This window comes from Antechinus flavipes, chromosome 1 (assembly GCF_016432865.1).
Source record: "Antechinus flavipes isolate AdamAnt ecotype Samford, QLD, Australia chromosome 1, AdamAnt_v2, whole genome shotgun sequence".
In the NCBI taxonomy this organism is placed as follows: Eukaryota; Metazoa; Chordata; class Mammalia; order Dasyuromorphia; family Dasyuridae; genus Antechinus; species Antechinus flavipes.
In genome coordinates this window covers 632,686,456-632,707,496 of record NC_067398.1, presented here as the reverse complement: position 1 = coordinate 632,707,496, position 21,041 = coordinate 632,686,456, and the positions used below count along the sequence as shown (strand labels likewise).

General features: G+C 36.1%; 1 protein-coding gene across 1 annotated transcript in view; it reads right to left on the bottom strand.

Annotated features, from left to right (window-relative positions):
- The window catches only part of KHDRBS3 (KH RNA binding domain containing, signal transduction associated 3), a 243,697-nt gene that overhangs the window by 94,641 nt on the left and 128,015 nt on the right, over positions 1-21,041 (bottom strand). The window contains exons 3-4 of the mRNA XM_051971129.1: positions 13,838-13,954; positions 3,668-3,814 (exon numbers count right to left, since the gene is read on the bottom strand). Coding sequence (XP_051827089.1) covers positions 3,668-3,814; positions 13,838-13,954 — 264 coding nt within the window. The remainder of the gene's footprint in view (positions 1-3,667; positions 3,815-13,837; positions 13,955-21,041) is intronic.

Sequence of the window (21,041 nt, the reverse complement as noted above, 5' to 3'; positions counted from 1 at the left end):
AGTCAGGCCTCCAATTCAGCCTTTGTAGCCATTAACCAGGTAAGCAATTCCTCTGAACATGCAAAGGGTCAATGAACCAGCCTAGCCCAAGAAGTAAAGTATCCCAAGGAAGAGACAGGAGCGAGCATGTGCCAGAAGTGAAAACACCTATGTCACTTTATGCCTAAAGGCAGTCCTCCAAAATCAGGGGAGAGAGTACCAGTCCCAGATGCCTCTGGCACCAAGGGAAGCCATGCCTGCGGAGATATAGCCTGACCAGCACACTCCCAGTGCTCCAGCTCTAACCACTGAAGATCCAGAAAAGAGACTTTGCGTCAGAGTCCCTGGCAGGCTTCCCTTCATCAAAAACAAGCATGATTTTATCAATGGGAACAGCACTGCCTACAGTGCCTCTACCTGCTGTCTGTGGCACCCAAAGAACCATGGGATTTTTCTCTGACTGCTGTAGTCTTTCCCATTGAACTCTTTGAGGGCAGGGACTTGTCTTACTTTTTTATTTGTAACTCTAGTGCTTAACATAGTGAAAGCTCCTAAGGAATACTTTTCCATTAATTTTCACTCAATAACAAAACAGTTCACCAAAATAAAGAAAGATAAGAACTTTCTAGTCTTATCTATTAAAAAGAGTGTTTTGTCACATGAGGAATAACAAAACAATCTGTGGTTTAACAAGAGAATGGGTTATTTTGGTATAAGAAAATATGGATAGGAGAATTTTAAGGAAATACAAGATTTCTATTAAATGAGGTAAAGAAAGCCAACAAAAAGAATACTTATAATGAACATAAAATGAAAAACAAGAACACTAAAAAGTAGTTAAAATCTAATAAATTCACACTCTATCTTAGATCTTGGAAACTGAGGAAGAAAATATTCTAACCCTTAGCAGAGAAGTGGTAAATATGAATTCTGGAGCATATTATCAAAGTCAAAAGCATTGTTGTTTTTGCTGACATTGAATAGACATTTTCTCTTTTTACAAAGGAGAGTTCAAATAGTAATAGAATAAGATAGAGAAATATCTAGTGTTAAAAAAAGGGAAAACATTAAATTATGCTTGAATCTAAGTGAGTTATAGTAGTGAATTAGCATAACTTTACTTTTTAAAAACCTTAATTCCTTCTAATATAAAAAGTATATGCTTCCAAGAATTACTTCCATCTGAAAACAGCTAATTAAAATAATAAAAAAACATACTCAGACTTTTTGTATGTTAAATTCAGTTATATGAAGATTTCAATAGATCAAAGCAATTATCAACACTTTAAACCTTTATTTATAACTGATAAACCAAAAAGAAAGTTCTCAGAACAAACAACTTGCATGCAACAACTTGTACATAAGACAAGAAAAAAAAAGGAAGAGTAGAAAGGTTGAGATTAAAAAGTCAGTATGAAGGAACAGCAAGAATTTAGTAGAATATTTCCTTTCATGATAATTATTGCCTAAATAAATGTGGAGTATGTAGCAAGAAAATGATACTTTGTGACATATAATAATTTTTTCTTACTATTTTTCATTGGTTTCTGTTAAAAGCAATAGAACTGGAGTTAATTCATGCAAGTAGGCAGAAGGTTAGATTATTTAGAGGTTCTTTAGCTATATACTGAAAAGGAAAAGGAGTCATTTATGATTGGAAAGACATACATGTGTACATGCATGTGCACACATACACACACTATATGTATTAATAATACATAGTTATAAATAATAAAGCCTATATCTCAATTTTTTTCTCAATAAAAAAGGGGACAGGATATCAATTAAGAAAGAACAATTCAATTAGATATAAGATAAATCTGGACTAAAACCATATATACCAGCCAGAGCAAAATAAGCAATCTAATAATGTTAAATTGTAATAAGTAAATGTGGCATAGTAACTATAGTGACCTGAATATGCAGAATGAAAAAAAGAATACAAGACAATAAATCCTATGAGAACAAGAGAAATAAAAACAATCAACTTCACAAAGAGTGGGAGAAAATGAGCCAAAGGAGGGAAGATTTACTAAAAGCTTTACAAATATTATGTCATTTGCTCCTCAGAACAATTCTCTGGAATTAAGTGCCATTATTACTTACATAATATAGTTGGAGGAAATGAATGATCTGCTAAGTGATTTAGCCAGGATTACATAGCTAGCAAATGTCTACAACCTGATTTGAATTCATGCCCAGTGCCACTTAAAATGATACAAATTAAGGCAGAATTTAAAAAAAAAAAAAAGGCAGGAAGAAACCAAGACTTATTTGAGCAAAGTCAAAATATGGGAAAAATGGAAAAGATGAGTTCTCTATCTAATGATTATATTTACTTAGTATAAGGAAGAGCTTTTATTTGGGAGTCATGTTTAAAGTTATAAGAAGATTAAAGAGGTAAGGATGATTTCAAAAAAGAAAAAAGTGTCATTGAAATATTTTAAAATATATAAAAGAGTGCAAAAGGAAATTCAAAAAGAAATTAAAATCAAGCTGAACAGCAAGAAGATAACTATACTAAATTAAATTTGAAATGTACTTTTTAAAAAAGTCATAGGTAGGGTGGATTCATGGATTCATAAGAGTCCTATTTATTCTGTTATCAAATAGAGAAATATTTGTTGTTGCTTGTCAAGTTCATTCTTATAATAAGATAAGTTAAAACAAACCCTACGATGCACACATACATGTGAGGAAGTCCAAGAATAAACTGGTGGCAATATGATAGATCATAATTAGGTAGAAGTTGATGGGAAGGAAAAACAAATAAATATAATAATAATAAAACATATAAGTATAATAATATAATATATAATAAGTAATATGTACTTATATATAATAATACAAGTATATATAATAACTATAAAATAAATATAAACAGAAATAAGTATAATAATAATAATAAAGTAGTACAGCATACATACTACAGTAAAAACTTCTCATTTCATTGTCCTTAGTTAGCACATTCTTAGAATTAGTATTTCTGACATGATTTCCCAAAACCATGCTCACATACAATTATGTTAACTTTTTTGCTGTCTGAAGGTATTTCCTAATTGCTTTTTCAGTCTTAATCTCTGTCTCTGTCTTTCTCCTTTTCTGATTGATAGATTAGATATCTATTAAGTTATGCAGATCTACTTTGACTTATCATTTTATCTCTCTACCCCAATGACATCACTAGCAGACAGAGAACTAGCTCTAGAAAACTCTCAGACACTTTAAAAACTTGTAGTTGTACATTGTTGGGCATTTATTTCCCATCTAGGAGTCTTCTATACCAGTGATATCACAGGTCTAGTATTCAAGTTTATTCTCAGTGTTTACTGCAATGCCTAATATATAGGAGGTACTCAACGAACTTTTGTTGGATTGAATTACAGATACCAGTGTATCATAGAATATAGACACCAAAAAGCCACGATAAACCATTTTTCTAGAGAAACTGATTGTTAAGAATGGCCAGCTTCCCTTCCCCATGCCCCAACCCTCTCAATGTAATGTGCTTAAGTTATCAAATTCTTATTATCCATAATCATCTATCATGAAACTTAGAAAGTTATGCTAACCAAAGATACTACAGTATAAAATGCAGATAAAGATATCACAAGGAAACTGAAGAAGGAATTTCATATGTAACTGTTTAAAGTATATGATTTAGAAGAAATAAAATTACTATACTAACAGGAATGAGAAACTTTTTAATTTCTTCCAAAGCGTGTCCCATTCGAGCATATGCTTCTGCTGGAGGGGCAAAAACTTCAATGAGAACATGCAGATCATCATTTAGGTGGAAGTACTTTGCTTCTCCACTTTTTCTTAACTCTTCTTCCTGAAGAAAAAAGAAATCATTCTTCACAATGTGCAATTATGAGAAAAATAATAATTAAAATACATGAGTCTATTTTGGGATGTGTCACAAAGGTTTAAATGAAAAATGAACCTAAATACCTAACACAATCTTTACTAAAATTAAATTAAGAGGTAGATACATGCAATTAGGTACTCCTACAAAGGCTTTTTTGTGTAACCATAAAAAAATTTTTTTCCCAAAAAATAATTTGATGGAAAAAAGTAACTGAAATAGTAAAATATAAATGGAAGTAAAAGAAATTGGATGAGGGGTTGACTTTACCACTATTCTCTCTCTCTCTTTTTTTTAAGTTGAGCCCTCAAGGGAGAATATTGGAAAATATTGTTCCGCAGAAATCATATCACAGTAGAGTAAAATAAATGCAACTATTAGAGATCAAATGGACTCTCTATCATTAACCAGGCATGATACATATGGCTGTAACATTAATTATAAGAATCACTTCTACTATATTCCTGACCAAGAGCTTTCCTCTTTGAATGCAAACTTTCAAGGATGAGGAATCTTCAAGACAGCCCTGTCTACTTAAAGGTGATTCTAGCAACAAAATTTTTCCTTGTATCAAACTTGAGCCTTCATCTCTGCATCTTGTTTCTGCTCCTGTTATCCCACTCTGTCTATGTAAAACAAGTTAATCCTAGTGTGATTTCAAACACTTCAGGAGAGTTGATATGTACTTCCTAAGACTGCTGCTCTTCTCAATAATCACTGATTTTTGCATGACATCTTCATGTCCCCATACTCCAGACCTCTGAGTATATTTCATCTAGTGTATTCTTATTTTAAAAAGTGATGTCAAAAATTGGAATATGGAATTCCAAATACAATCTGACTTGGTAGATTTATTTATTTCCTTTCTCTGTATACTATGCTTCTTGGTGGACTTTAAAAGTTTTCATTAGCAATTTTTGTGGGCATGGTACAACTCCTATTAATATAAAATTTACAATAAACTAAAGACTAGAGACCATTCATAGATTATATGCTACCTACTATATGTCCTATGTCATATCTATTTTGTATAAGACTTCACACTTATCCCCATGAAGTTCATATTATTCAAATCTACTCATCAATCTATCCTACTAAGAACTTTTTGAATCCTGATTCTGCCATTTGTTATTATTTTTTTCTCTCTCAGGCTGAAAACTGATGAACAGCCATTCTCTAAGAGGACAGAAGCCATTTAAAAAATATAGAACAACACAGGCCCAAGAACATATCACTGGAGAAATCCACTAGAAACATCTATGCAAGGTAAAATTATGAAAAATTAATTTCTACTCATTGGGTCTGAATCTGGAAATGTTTTACAGAAATTTGGAAATGCTTGTATGGATATACTGTTGGGGCCCTTAGTGTGATACAGTGAATAGAGTGTCAAATCTATAATCAGGAAGACCCAAGTTCAAAGCCAGTCTCAGACACTTAATAGCTATGTGACCCTGGGCAAGTCCTTTACCTTGCTTGCCTCAGTTTCCCCATTATAAAATGAGCTGCAGAAGGAAATGGCAAACTACTCTAGTATCTTTGTCAAGAAAATTCGGAACAGAGTTAGAAAGAGTCAAATGTCACTGAAACAACTGAAGAAGTATACTGTTTTATGCCTATAGTATCAACTATTTATAGGACTAAGATCCCATTTAAAAAGGGAAATAAAGTTGGTCTAGTATGACTTGTTTTCATGAAACAATTCCATCTTTAACTGACTACTGTTTCCCTAGTGTTCCTTTAAATAATATAGTGGAGAATTTTTGTCAGAAATAAAAGACAAGGTCATTGTGTTTATAATTTATAGGATCCAGTCTGTTACTTATTAAAAATCAGGATTTTTAATCCCAAATTCAATGGGATTTTCCCCTTTCTCCAACATTTCAAAGATAAAGGATAGCAGATTGAGAATTATAAGTATCCGTTCTTTCTAGTATCCAGGAGCTTTATTCATCTGAACTCACTCAGAGCACCTAAATTGTGGTCTACTGGCATTACACAACAAAAGGTGTCCAATTTCCTCACTTCTCACCTAAGTTGCCCTAATTGCTAAATGATAAGTGATAGCAAGAGATAAAAAAAATTGCATGAGAATTCATAACTTAAAATATATCACAAACCACAAAATATATTACAGGATAATTTTCAAAAATTGTCATATTACTACATTAATATGTGAAAATAATTATAATTTAATAATTATATAATTCATAAAATAATAGCATCTTCCAGAGCTTTAATATTTGGAGAACACTTTATATTATATGATTTCTTTTGGTCCTCATAATAAACCAATGCAGCAAGTACTATTCCAAGTAGGACTGGAAGAGCTTAAATGACTTTTTCTGCACAGTCACACAGCTAATAAATAGTTGAGGATTTAAACATAGGTCTTTCTGACTTCAAGTCTAATAACTAAATCCAACAATTTGCAATCCAAACATAAAAACACCATATAAATGTAAATTTGTTTCAAATGTTCATATTAACCCTGATAAATAAAAGGCAGAGTACAGTCTTCATGACAGTATATTTAGGAGCGTTTAGAAATGGTTAAATTGCTGCACCCCAAAAGTCACCATTTATGATTTATGAAAACTTGGAGGTTGCTAGTGCAAAGCCTTGGAGGATCTGTGCTGCTTAACACTGACATATATAGAGATTTTGATGAAAATTGATCAAATTCAGAGACAGTGCAATACTAGAAACAACATTAGACAACTGAGTCAGAATCCAAAAATAACAATCCTAAGTGGAATTAGTGAAATCAAATATGAGAATCAAAATAGATAATGGAACCTTAGACTAAATAAGATCAGAGAAATGATTATTCCACTATTCTCTGCTTTTGTACAAAGCATTTATAGCAATATATTTGTGGGTAGATCATTTTAGGAATTATACTGATGCCAGAGAAAGGCAATCGGATTGGCAAAAAGAACCAAGATAATGCTGTTCATTCAAATTTAGGTTGTAATAACTAATATTTAGCCTGGAGAAGAGAAGTCAATAGTAACAAAAACAAACAAACAAAAAACTATTAAGTATTTGAATGACTCTCCTTTTGAAGAGCAACTAGATTTATGTGCTTTGTCCCAAAGAGATTTTAGAGACTTTGCCTGTCTCTCTCTTTCTCTCCCACACAACACCCTAAATTTCATGTGCTTTGTACCAAAGACAGATTTTGCCCGTCTCGGTCTGTCTCTCTCTCTTTCCTCTAGATTTCATGTGCTTTGTCCCCAAGAGATTTTGCCCATCTCCCTGTCTCTGTCTTTCTCTCTGTGTCTCTGTCTATAATGTGGAATAGTCTACTTTAGCAGACAGTGGTTTCCCCTTGTATAGAGATTTTCAAGAATGAGCTGGATGACAACTTGTTAGATAAGATATAGAATGAATTCTCAGGTAAGCAGTTGAAAGTCCATGAAATGCCAGTCTCTATTACTTTTATATTTATTAGTTTATCTTCTATCAGAAATAAGAATATCCTCTATGACAACAAAAATACTACCATGGTGTCAGAAGACCTTTGCTGTAATTGAGGCATTTTCTACCTGGTTTTCAACCTTGGTTGAATTATCTAAACTCTGAGTTTCATTTTCCTTATATAACATATAGCCATATTAAACTATTCATCTTGAATATTTCTTTAATTCTTAAAGCCTATCACCAGTGACAAGTGATGATCTAGCTTACATGAATAGCTAGCATGTTATTAACATTTGAATTTGAAGGAAAAAAGTCATTAGAGCATTTCCTAAGAAGGTGAAAAGATACACCACCAAGAAGACAGTGGAAGGCAGCTAGTTGTTGTCCTTTGTGCTCAAAAAGAACCAAAATAACACCATTCTGTCAAACTCCTAGTACAGTGTATTCAAACGTGGTTGTTCAAAATATGAGCTTAGAAGACTCTATCATAGGTCAGACACAATTAGTCCCTATGAACATTTGGAATAAAGATATTCTTAATTTGTTCATCTCATGTTTAAATTAAACTGCTACAATTCTTATTTGTTTATAAAGCACAGTGCCTTCTTTGATGCAGGTATGTTATATTGGACAATCCCATGCCAGCGTCTCCTATGTCTCACACAATGAAAACTATGGCTTTTTCTGATATCATGTGACAGTGACCTTGTGTGAGTACTCCATAAAAAATAAAGAAAGAAAGAAAAAGTTGTCTAGGCTTTCACCTTTTTAGATTTCTCTTGAGTTCTATATTTGTAGATCAAACTTTTTGTTAAGTTCTGGTTTTTTCATCAGAAATAGATGAAATTCGCTTACTTTGTTGAATGTCCATCTTCTTCCCTGGAAAAAGATGCTCATTCTCGCTGGGTAAGTTATTTTTGGTTGCATACCAAGTTCCTTAGCCTTTCGGAATATCATATTCCAGGCCCTTCGATCTTTTAATGTGGATGCTGCCAGATCCTGGGTGATCCTTATTGTGGCTCCTTGATACTTGAATTGGGTTTTTCTAGCCGCTTGCAATATTTTTTCCTTCATCTGAGGGTTCTGGCATTTGGCCACTATATTCCTTGGTGTTTTGATTTTAGGATCCCTTTCAGTGGGTGATCGATGAATCCTTTCAATGTTTATTTTACTCTGTTCCTATGACTTCTGGGCAGTTCTCTTTGATAATTTCCTGGAAAATAGTGTCCAGGCTCTTTTTTTCATCATGTTTTTCTGGGAGTCCAATGATTCTCAGATTGTGTCTCCTGGATCTGTTTTCCAGGTCTGTTGTCTTCCCCAGAAGGTATTTCACATTTTTCTCCATTGTTTGATTTTTTTGGATTTGCTTGACAGATTCTTCTTGTCTCCTCGAGTCATTCAATTCCACTTGTTCAATTCTGATTTTCAGTGAAGTGTTCTCTTCACTCACTTTTTAAAAATCTTTTTCTAATTGTCCAATTGAGTTCTTTTGTTCTGTGGATTTTTTTTCCATTTCGCCAATTTTGTTTTTTAGAGAGCTGTTTTCTGTTTCCAGTTCACTAATCCTATTTTTCAAGGATTTTACTTCTTTATCCACTCTCTCTTTAACTGACTTCTCCAGGCTCTTTTCCCATTTTTCTTCTAGCTCCCTTGTGAGAGCCTTTTTAATCACTTCTATGAGGTTCATCTGTGCTGAGGAACAGACGATCTCCTCCTTTGGGGAATCACCTGGGGACTGCCTGTTTTTAGTCTCCTCAGGATTTAGAGTCTGCTCTCTATCTGTATAGAAGCTGTCAAGGGTTAAAGTCCTCTTCAGTTTCTTGCTCATTCTGTCTATTAATCAGAGACAAACTACCAAAGAAAAACAGAAAAAACTGGAGTCTTTCTTTGGGGGAGGGGCTGGGTGTGTTACCGAGCTTCCTCTACAGACTGCAGGGGGCAGCAGTGAGGCACTAGCAGGACTGTGCTGCGCCTGCGCTCTGAGATCCCAAAGCGTGCTGAGTCACTGAGGGGAGGGGGGAAGGGGGGGGCGGCCAGGTCCTGGGAGACTCCAGCTGTTTGGGGTTGTATTCTTCAGCCCCGGTGTTTTTAGCTTCTCTGCTGGGCTGTTGACTTGCTGCAGGTTCCAAACCTGTAGCGAAGCTCTCCCCTCAGAGACGGCTGCGATCACTCCCCACCCCCTCTCCAGTCTGCTCCTGTGCCCTCACTGCCGCTGCCCTCAGCCTGCGTCCGATCTAAAACTGCCCCAGCCCTCCAGTAAAGACAGACCTTTCGTGGCGGATCTCAAGGATGGCTTCTCTTGGTAACTATTTGTGGGTTTTTTTTCAGTCAAGCATTGATTCAGAGGCTTGTAATGAAGTGGATAGTGAGAGAAAGTGTGGAGCTTATGCAGCTGTGAGCCTCCTCTCCGCCATCTTAACCGGAAGTCCTTGTCTAGGCTTTCAAACGACGTGGACTGGACACTGGAGTTGGAGTTAAGATCTCTGCAGCAGAGGTTGAATACTTGGCAGGGCAGCTTGAGAAAGGACTTTCTCATCTACCACGTTGGTGATCTTCAGAATCTTCCTAAGACAAGTCAACTGGAAGCAATTCAGTTTCCTGACAATGTTCTGTAGACTGTCCAGGTTGCACAAGTATACAGCAATGAGGTCAGTGGCTCTATCAAGCTTCAGTATGGTACACCCTAATATCTCTTCTCTCTCCCACTTTCCTTTGGAGGACAATGTCAACCTCATCATCTAATATGAATATCCACAGAAAATATATTACTTCGTTAAGTGAACTTGTCCATAATATCCAAAATCTCTCTATTTTCTATAATTGATGTTCTCATGGTTCCATTTGCTGGCTTGAAAAAGCTGTTTTCTTGGTGTTAATTATCAGGTCAAAATTAGCATATGAAAGATCACTGAATCACTAAGAACAGCAAAGTCACTTACAATTGATCATCCCATAACATTACTTTGTATACTGCACATTTTACTTTGCTTGAATTCATGGAGAACTTACTAGATTTTTTTTGGTTGGTTTGTTTTGTTTTCTGATAGCATCCTTTCTCATAATTTCTCATAGACCAATAATATTCCACCATAATCATGTACCACAATTTATTCAACCATATTCCAATTGATGTCTCCCCCATTTTAGTCATGACTTGTAGCCTTTTCAAGTTAAATAACATATTGTCAGTGCAGTAGCTGATCTTGATGTCATTTCTGTTTTTGTTGAAGGCATCTGGCAATACTTCAGATAACATCATGCTAAAAAGCATGGGAGTAAGCACATAGCTGTGATTCTCTATATTGATGTCTAAAAGAGTGCAAGAACATCATCCATTATTCAGAACCTAATCAAGCATTTCATTGTAAAAGTGGTATATAATACTGATGAACTTCTTCAGGTAATCAAATTTTCCCATGAGCTTCCAAAAGCCCTCAGGACTGACAGTATCAAAATTCTTGGTGAGATCAACCAATGAAGCGCACATGGACCTCTGTCTTGCTCCTGGCATTCCTCTTGGAATAGTTGGGAAGCAAATACTATATTGCCTATTCCTCAATCCTTTCTGAAGTCATACTGGCTCTAGAAAGAATCTTGCCAGCAATGACTAAGAGAGACATTCCTTTATCCTTACCACCACCACTAGGACTATCACAAGATAATCTCAGTGAAGGCATTTCTTAATTATAAGGAGATGATAACCCTCAGAAGATTTTGGCCAGAAGAGGATACCTGCCTGATAAAGCTCAGCTAGAATCTAATGAGTTGTACAAGGCATTTTGCCAAGGAGAGAAGTCAAATAGCACTAAAAATTTCTTCAATTGGAAGTTCAGCTAGAGAGAGACTAACTTCAACCTGAGGTATATAGTCAATGGCTTCAGTATTGGTTGATGACAATCTGTTGATAAGGTTGTTTTAAGTGTTCAGCTAATCTCTTCAGTATTATGTCCTTATCACTAATCATTGTGGCTCTATCAATGAGAAGCTGAGATACACCATAAGTCTTTGGTCCTACATAGCCTTCAGGGCATCATAAAAACATTTTGGATTGTTACTCTCAGTGTAAAATTAAATTTCTGCTGCGTTAAGGAGTCCTGAATCTCTCTAGTCTTTACACACATTTCACTTTTGATAAAAATTAAACTCTGCCTTCTTAGAGATGACTAGATTATCCTGCTTGTAAACGCTGCAATTATTTTTTTTTTCATTTAGCAGTTTCTGAACTTCCTCGCCAATTTTTGTCAAACCAGTCTTGATGTTTGCAAATGCTCTAACCAGTGCTATACATCAAATCTCTGAAACCTGCCCACTCTTTTTTTTGACTTCACTGTTGTCAGCTGTTTGTTAGCTAAGCTTTCCCTCCAAATAAGTAACATACTGTTCATCCAAAGAGCAGAGTTCTAAAGTTCACATTAAGTATTTTAGCAGTCATCTTGCCTTGGAGCTGCTGCTTTTGTTGAATGCAAAGGCTTCCTTTTCCAAAGGACAAGTCTATGTTCTGTTTACAATGACATTGTCTATTAAATGTCAATGTTTTCTATGAGGGTGCACTCACTAGGCTAAAAGTGTTTAGATAAATGGAAGACTGTGTTGCTGTTAAGAAGGTGATTGTTGCTGTTGCTTTTCCCAAGTCCACTCCACCCAAGTGGTTTCTGCCATATTTGAGAGTCTATGCTGACTCAACTGCTTTTTAAGTCACCCAATATTACCAACTTATCTCCTTTGAACACTGATGATGAAGCTCTTCAATCTTCATAAGGCTTTTCTTTGGCGACATCAGGGTTCATCATGGTGGCAGGGCTCTTTCCTGCCAGTGGTGATCATACTGCCATGTGCCTCGGGGGAGGCAGACAAGCTTGTTGATGGATTACTTCTGATTATGAAACCCAAGCCAATTTCATGGTACTTTCTTTAACTGCAGCCATACAAGAACAATGTCTATTTACCTCTGGGACTGGTAAGAAGGCCTTCATCTGCCTAGCCTGTTTCAGCTGGAGCCACTGTTTGGATGTAATACTGTTAGGTTCTCCTGCAACAAGAGCTATTTGTCTTTCAGGTCCACTCAGATTTCAGGTTGTCCACAAGCCTATGCACATTCAAGCTATCAGTGATATGTGCAATCATCTGCATAAAAGTTTTGCTGTTTAAGCCATGGTGTAGGACCCCTACCTGCAGTGGCAAGCAGAGCACAGCATGCCTAGAGGAAGCAGACCATTTTTAGAGCGGTTTTTCCAGTTCCTTCCTCATGCCAGAAGCTCAGCAGTATGACCCTTTAAAAAGGCTACTCCGCTGCTTCGACCCAAAGAGAAGATGACCCTAGTGTACCAGTACTTGCTTCTTTGTCACTTGGCTGTCACCACAGGACTCTGAGATTGGTAAAATGGAATGGATGGAGTTTTTTGACTCATGTATAAGTTCAATTTAAGTGAAGCAGTTGCATGAAGTGACTCACTTCTCTCTCATTCTCCCTCCCAGAGTCATCAGTTCAGTAATAAAATAAAAATGACTGGCAACAACTTGGGATGCAGCAGATGACCTTGATATCTTTGATATCTAACCAAGCTTTAAGGATTTTGTAACATCTATTTCCACTGCCTTCATGGCCTATTGAAACAAATTGTTTAAATGCACTTATTCTACTGTGAAAGTCTTTACCTGCTTGGGGTAGACACCCCCTTAACTCAACAATGGGTTTGAGCCCCTTAGTTATCCTCAAGGTTTAGTCTATCTGCCAAAATAATTTACTGGGGTCTGAGTGCTACATATCCTAGAGCTTCTTGGAACCACAGATGAGATATGGGTGGAAGTTGAACACCAAAGTTGGAAAACAAGCCCTGAAAAAGGTTTGAGGGCCCCTCCCATCAGAGGTGTAAATGCTTTACATCCCAGAAAGTGGTAGAAGTGCTCCTGAGTAAAAGAGACACAAAAGACCTTTGTCAATTTCTTCTAGTTAATTCAAATTTAAACCTCAGAAATCATTCAGAATTTATATGCACATATATATACAAGCACACAAAAAGATCTTTTATATTATCTTAATAAAAGGTATACAAAATTCTAACAGTGATAATGGACAATGAGAAATGACCAGAAAAACAGAACATAATAAGAACAATATCAGCTGGTATTCATATAATTTTAACATGTGAAAAACACTTTAAAAATATTTGAATAGATGCTCTCAGAAACCTTAGAAGGTAGGTGCCATTATCATGCCTACTTTATAGATCAGAAAACAGAGACTGAGTGAATTGCTTAGGGTGACCAAGAGTAAGCGACTATGGCCACATTTGAACTCCTGACTTCTGGCCAAAAATTTAATTTATAGATTAAAAATTAAAGTATGAAAAACCTACTCCATTATTTATATGACATGTGACTATGAAAAAAGCATTAGAGTGAAAATGGTTATTTAATGTTTAGTACTGATTCTTTCACATTTTAGATCTCAACTTAAATTCTCTTTCTGGGTTTTAATTCATATCTGTAAAATTATAGAATTTGAATAAATTATCTCTAAGATTCCTTCTGGGATCTTATATTTTAGTTATATAAGTCTATTACCTTTGTTTTGTCTCTCATGGAACCTTTTCCAAGAATGGACATTTTGGTCAAAGTTTCTTCCTGTAAACGCTTCAGTGAATTGCCACGTGGACCCAAAAGTTTTCCAACGAAGTTAAACTAGGAAAAAAAGAAAGAACAAACTATAATTTATACACAAAAATATGATTAAATATTTTTGAAATAAAAGTTATGTGATGATATAATATTCTCATTTTTTTTTCCTCTCAACCCTAGAAGGTAGGCATTATTATTGTCTATATATTATAGATGAAGAAAATGGGGCAAAGAGAAAGAAGCTAAGAGAATTCTCAGGATCACATAGTAAATGTTTCCTATCACAACTCCTGCTGACTCCACCTCCAGTAGTTTATACACTGCAGCTGGAGGTACTCTCACCCTCCTTTAATTTTATATAGTTCCAAAATGAGCAGAACCAGGAGATCATTATATACTTCAACAACGATACTGTAGTAGGATGTATTCTGATGGAAGTGGATTTCTTTGACAAAGAGACCTAACTCAGTTTCAATTGATAAATGATGGACAGAAGCAGCTACACCCAAAGAAAGAACACTGGGAAATGAATGTAAACTATTTGCATTTTTGTTTTTCTTCCCAGGTTATTTTTACTTTCTGAGTCCAATTCTCCCTGTGCAACAAGAGAACTGTTCGGTTCTGCACACATATATTGTATCTAGGATATACTGCAACATATTTAACATATATAGGACTGCTTGCCATCTAGGGGAGGGGGTAGAAGGAGGGAGGGGAAAAATCAGAACAGAAGAGAGTGCAAGGGATAATGTTGTATAAAATTACCTTAGCATGGGTTCTGTCAATAAAAAATTATAAAATTTAAAAAAGAAAAAAAATCATATAGTTCCTTACTTTGCCCTCACTTTTGGTCTTATTCACATTCTACATTTTTATATTTAATTTTGCACATGACTTTCCCCTTCTCACCTCTTTCTATTACTCTGCAAAGCCCCCCCCCCCCCCACTCACGCTCTCGTGCTCTCTCTCTGTACGTTGTTATACACACACACACACACACACACACACACACACACACACACACACACAATGGGGAAACACTATTTAAAATAAGATTAAAAAATAACAACAAAACAAATCCAAAAGATATAGAAAATAATTCTTCAAATCTACCCTTTAACAGAAATAAGCTATTATTTAAACATCTTGATTAAAATTAATACTATCGAATCAAAAAATCAACTTATAGCAATTTTTACTTTGCTATTTAAAATTCATTTTCTCTAGCATTTTAAATAAGTCTAGAATTGATAGCTTAACAGTACATCTGTGTAGTATGTAGCATAGTTGGTGATTAATATCACATATTTTTATCAATGCACTCCTTTCTTAGAAACTATTATTGCTTCCTATAATCTATAAGACAAAATGCAAATAATTTAGTCTCAAATTTAATGTAAATCATCACAAGTTATATGCACGGGTAATTTTACAGCACTGATAATTGCCAAACCTTTTGTTCCAATTTTTCCCCTCTTTCCCCCCATTCCCTCCCCCAGATGGCAGGTTGACCAATACATGTTAAATATGTTAAAGTATAAATTAAATACAACATATGTATACATGTCCAAGTAGTTATTTTGCTGTACAAAAAAGAATCAGACTTTGAAATAGTGTACAATTAGCCTGTGAAGGAAATCAAAAATGCAGGCAGCAAAAATATAGGGATTGGGAATCCTATGTAGTGGTTTATAGTCATCTCCCAGAGTTCTTTCACTGGGTGTAGCTGCTTCTGTCCATCTTTGATCTACTGAAACTGAATTAGCTCTCTTTATCGAAGAGATCCACTTCCATCAGAATACATCCTCAAACAATATCATTGTTGAGGTATATAATGATCTCCTGGTTCTGCTCATTTCACTTAGCATCAGTTCTTGTAAGTCTCTCCAGTCCTCTCTATATTCATCCCGCTGGTCATTCCTTACAGAACAATAATATTCCATAACATTCATATACCACAATTTACAGAGCCATTCTCCAATTGATGGGCATCCATTCATTTTCCAGCTTCTAGCTACTACAGACAGGGCTGCCACAAACATTTTAGCACATACAGGTCCCTTTCCCTTCTTTAGTATCTCTTTGGGGTATAAGCCCAGTAGAAACACTGATGGATCAAAGGGTATGCACAGTTTGATAACTTTTTGAGCATAGTTCCAAATTGCTCTCCAGAATGGCTGGATGTGTTCACAATTCCACCAACAATGTATCAGTGTCCCTCTTTTCCCACATCCCCTCCAACATTCCACATTATCTTTCCCTGTCATTCTAGCCAATCTGACAGGTGTGTAGTGGTATCTCAGAGTTGTCTTAATTTGCATTTCTCTGATTAATAATGACTTGGAGCATCTTTTCATATGGCCAGAAATAGTTTCAATGTCTTCGTCTGAAAATTGTCTCTTCATATCCTTTGACCATTTATAAATTGGAGAATGGCTTGATTTCTTTTAGAGTCAATTCTCTATTTTGGAAATGAGGCCTTTATCAAACCTTTGACTGTAAAAATGTTTTCCCAGTTTATTGCTTCCCTTTTAATATTGTCTGCATTTGTTTTGTTTGTACAAAAACTTTTCAATTTGATATAATCAAAATTTTCTATTTTGTGATCAGTAATGATCTCTAGTTCTTCTTTGGTCATAAATTCCTTCCTCTTCCACAGATCTGAGAGGTAAACTCCCAAAAAACTATTTTAATGACCTAGAAAAAATAAAAAAGTTCATATGGAAAAACAAAAGGTCAAGAATTTCAAGGGAATTAATTTTTAAAAAATCAAATAAAGGTGGCTTACCTGTATCAGATCTAAAATTATATTATAAAGCAATAGTTACCAAAACCATTTGGTATTAGCTAAGAAATAGATTAGTTGATCAGTGGAATAGGTTAAGTTCAAAGGACAAAACAATAACTTTAATAATCTAGTGTTTGACAAACCCAAAGACCCCAGATTTTGGATAAGAACTCACTGTTTGACAAAAATTGCTGGGAAAATTGGAAATTAGTATGGCAGAAACTAGGTATTGACCCACACTTAACACCGTACACCAAGATAAAGTCAAAATGAGTTCATGACTTAGGCATAAAGAATGAGATTATAAACAAATTAGAGGAACAGACAAAAATTGCTGGGAAAATTGGAAATTAGTATGGCTGAAACTAGGTATTGACCCACACTTAACACCGTACACCAAGATAAAGTCAAAATGAGTTCATGACTTAGGCATAAAGAATGAGATTATAAACAAATTAGAGGAACAGAGGATAGTTTACCTCTCAGATCTGTGGAAGAGGAAGGAATTTGTGACCAAAGAAGAACTAGAGATCATTACTAATCACAAAATAGAAAATTTTGATTATATCAAATTGAAAAGTTTTTGTACAAACAAAACAAATGCAGACAATATTAGAAGGGAAGCAATAAACTGGGAAAACATTTTTACAGTCAAAGGTTTGATAAAGGCCTCATTTCCAAAATAGAGAATTGACTCTAAAAGAAATCAAGCCATTCTCCAATTTATAAATGGTCAAAGGATATGAAGAGAAAATTTTCAGACGAAGACATTGAAACTATTTCTGGCCATATGAAAAGATGCTCCAAGTCATTATTAATCAGAGAAATGCAAATTAAGACAACTCTGAGATACCACCACACACCTGTCAGATTGGCTAGAATGATAGGGAAAGATAATGTGGAATATTGGAGGGGATGTGGGAAAAGAGGGACACTCATACATTGTTGGTGGAATTGTGAACACATCCAGCCATTCTGGAGAGCAATTTGGAACTATGCTCAAAAAGTTATCAAACTGTGCATACCCTTTGATCCAGCAGTGTTTCTACTGGGCTTATACCCTATTATTAAAGGTTTTTTTAAAATGCTGCTCTCACAGTAGGTTCACCTTTACTCTTCCTCTCTTTTTCTCTCTCACCCTCCTTTGCTCTCACACTCATACATACACACACGAACTAGGCCTGTGATCAAAAATATCATATCTAGCAAAATTAAGCATAATATTGAATGAAAAATAAAAGGACACTCAATGAACTTTTTTTCTAGGACTTTCAACAAACCTGAATTAATTTAAAAAATTAACCTGTTAAGTGCCAATGTCTAATATTAATTTCAAGGAACTTAACACAGACAAATCATTTATATTTTTTATAAGGAAATGTATTTCATCTGTGTAAGATTAACAACAGCAATTGAATAGCTCAAAAGAAAGATACAAATGAGGTGCAGAAGAAGAATAGACACAGAGGTTTCAGAGGGGGGAGGAATTCTGAACCTCTGTGTCTATTCTTTCTATGTACCTCATTTGGAGGTGAAAGGTTAAATAACCAAGATAATTTATATATACTACAAAGGGTATAGCACACTCCCAAAATCCACAAAGACATAAGGAAGGAGGGCTGGGCAAAGGAAGATGCACAGAATTAGGTAAGAAGACAAGGGTGAGATCCATGGGTGGGATTGAAATGAAGTGATAGCAAGGCAAATTAAGGAGATGAATTAAAGTAGAAAATTTAGGGGGGGGAGGAGAGAGGAAGAGAGAGAGAGGGAGAGAAAAAAAGAAAGGGAGAGGGAGAGGGAAAGGGAGAAGGAGAAGGAGAAGAAGGAGGAGAAGGAGAAAGAGAGAGAGAGAGAGAGAGAGAGAGAGAGAGAGAGAGAGAGAGAGAGAGAGAATATATCTATGCTAAACTATAGTCTGCTTGGGAGAAATGAAAAAAAAAAAACAATAAAGTAAAAAAAAAAGTTCACAGCAGAGAACAAAACAATAACCCACAAGAAAGCAAAGATGGACACCCATGAATATAATTTCTACTACTATCACATGTCCTTTATTAAAGCAGAAACTTGTTATATATGTTGAATCCTCCCTGATATTTTGATGGGCACAAGGCAATGTTCTGTTCTATTTGTTTTGCTTTGTTTTATTTTCCTTTTCTATCATTTTTCCTATTGTTTTCTTTAAAATAAATAGAAAGTGGACTTCCAGTTAAGATGGTGGAGAGGAGGCTCACAGCTGCATAAGCTCTGCGCTTTCTCTCACTATCCACTTCATTACAAGCCTCTGAATCAATGCTTGACTGAAAAAAACCCACAACTAGTTACCAAGAGAAGCCATCCTTGAGATTCGCCAAGAAAGGTCTGTCTTTACTGGAGGGCTGGGGCGGTTTTAGATCGGGCGCAGGCTGAGGGCAGCAGCAGTGAGAGCACGGGAGCAGACTGGAGAGGGGGTGGGGAGTGATCGCAGCCGTCTCTGCAGGGAGAGCTTCGCTACAGGACTGGATACTTTGCTCCGGCAGCAAGTCAGCAGCCCAGCAGAGAAGCTAAAAACACCGGTGGGGCTGAAGAACACAACCCCAAACAGCTGGAGTCTCTCAGGACCTGGCCGCCCACCCCTTTCCCCCCCTCAGTGACTAAGCACGCTTTGGGATCTCAGAGCGCAGGCGCAGCACAGTCCTGCTAGTGCCTCACTGCTGCCCCCTGCAGTCTGGAGAGGAAGCTCGATAACACACCCAGCCCCCCCCCAAAGAAAGACTCCAGTTTTTTCTGTTTTTCTTTGGTAGTTTGTCTCTGATTAATAGACAGAATGAGCAAGAAGCTGAAGAGGACTTTAACCCTTGACAGCTTCTACACAGATAGAGAGCAGACTCTAAATCCTGAGGAGACTAAAAACAGGCAGTCCCCAGGTGATTCCCCAAAGGAGGAGATCGTCTGTTCCTCAGCACAGATGAACCTCATAGAAGTGATTAAAAAGGCTCTCACAAGGGAGCTAGAAGAAAAATGGGGAAAGGAGAGGGAGGCTTGGCAAAAGGAGAGGGAAGCTTGGGAAAAGGAGAGGGAGGCTTGGCAAAAGAGCCTGGAGAAGTCAGTTAAAGAGAGAGTGGATAAAGAAGTAAAATCCTTGAAAAATAGGATTAGTGAACTGGAAACAGAAAACAGCTCTCTAAAAAACAAAATTGGCGAAATGGAAAAAAAAATTCCACAGAACAAAAGAACTCAATTGGACAATTAGAAAAAGATCTTTAAAAAGTGAGTGAAGAAAATACTTCACTGAAAATCAGAATTGAACAAGTGGAATTGAATGACTTGAGGAGACAAGAAGAATCAGTCAAGCAAATCCAAAAAAAATCAAACAATGGAGAAAAATGTGGAATACCTTCTGGGGAAGACAACAGACCTGGAAAACAGATCCAGGAGAGACAATCTGAGAATCATCGGACTTCCAGAAAAACATGATGAAAAAAAGAGCCTGGACACTATTTTCCAGGAAATTATCAAAGAGAACTGCCCAGAAGTCATAGGAACAGAGTAAAATAAACATTGAAAGGATTCATCGATCACCCACTGAAAGGGATCCTAAAATCAAAACACCAAGGAATATAGTGGCCAAATGCCAGAACGCTCAGACGAAGGAAAAAATACTGCGAGCAGCTAGAAAAACCCAATTCAAGTATCAAGGAGCCACAATAAGGATCACCCAGGATCTGGCAGCATCCACATTAAAAGATCGAAGGGCCTGGAATATGATATTCCGAAAGGCTAAGGAACTTGGTATGCAACCAAAAATAACTTACCCAGCGAGAATGAGCATCTTTTTCCAGGGAAGAAGATGGACATTCAACGAAGTAAGCGAATTTCATCTATTTCTGATGAAAAAAGCCAGAACTTAACAAAAAGTTTGATCTACAAGCACAGAACTCAAGAGAAATCTAAAAAGGTAAAGATTAATCTTGGGAACTATATTTTGACTATATAGATGTATAAAGAATACATGTATACCTTGTTCTAGAAATTGATATGGAAAGGACATTGTACCAGAAAAAGGGTAAAGTGGGGGTAGTACATCTCATGAAGAGGCATAGGAAACCTATTATATCTGAGAGAAAGAAGGGAGGGGGATGAATATAGTGGGTATCTTACTGCCTTCAGAATTGGCTTTAAGTGAAAAATCTTAAGACATATTCAATCTATGGTGAAACTTCTCCCACCTCATTGAAAAGTGAGAAGGGAAAAGTGAAAAGGGAAGGAATAAGCTAAGCGGAAGGGAATACGGGAACTGGGAGGGAAAGGGGTAAGATAGGGGGAGGAACTCTAAGGCGGGGGGGAGGGATACTAAAAAGGGAAGGCTGTGAGAAGCAAATGGTG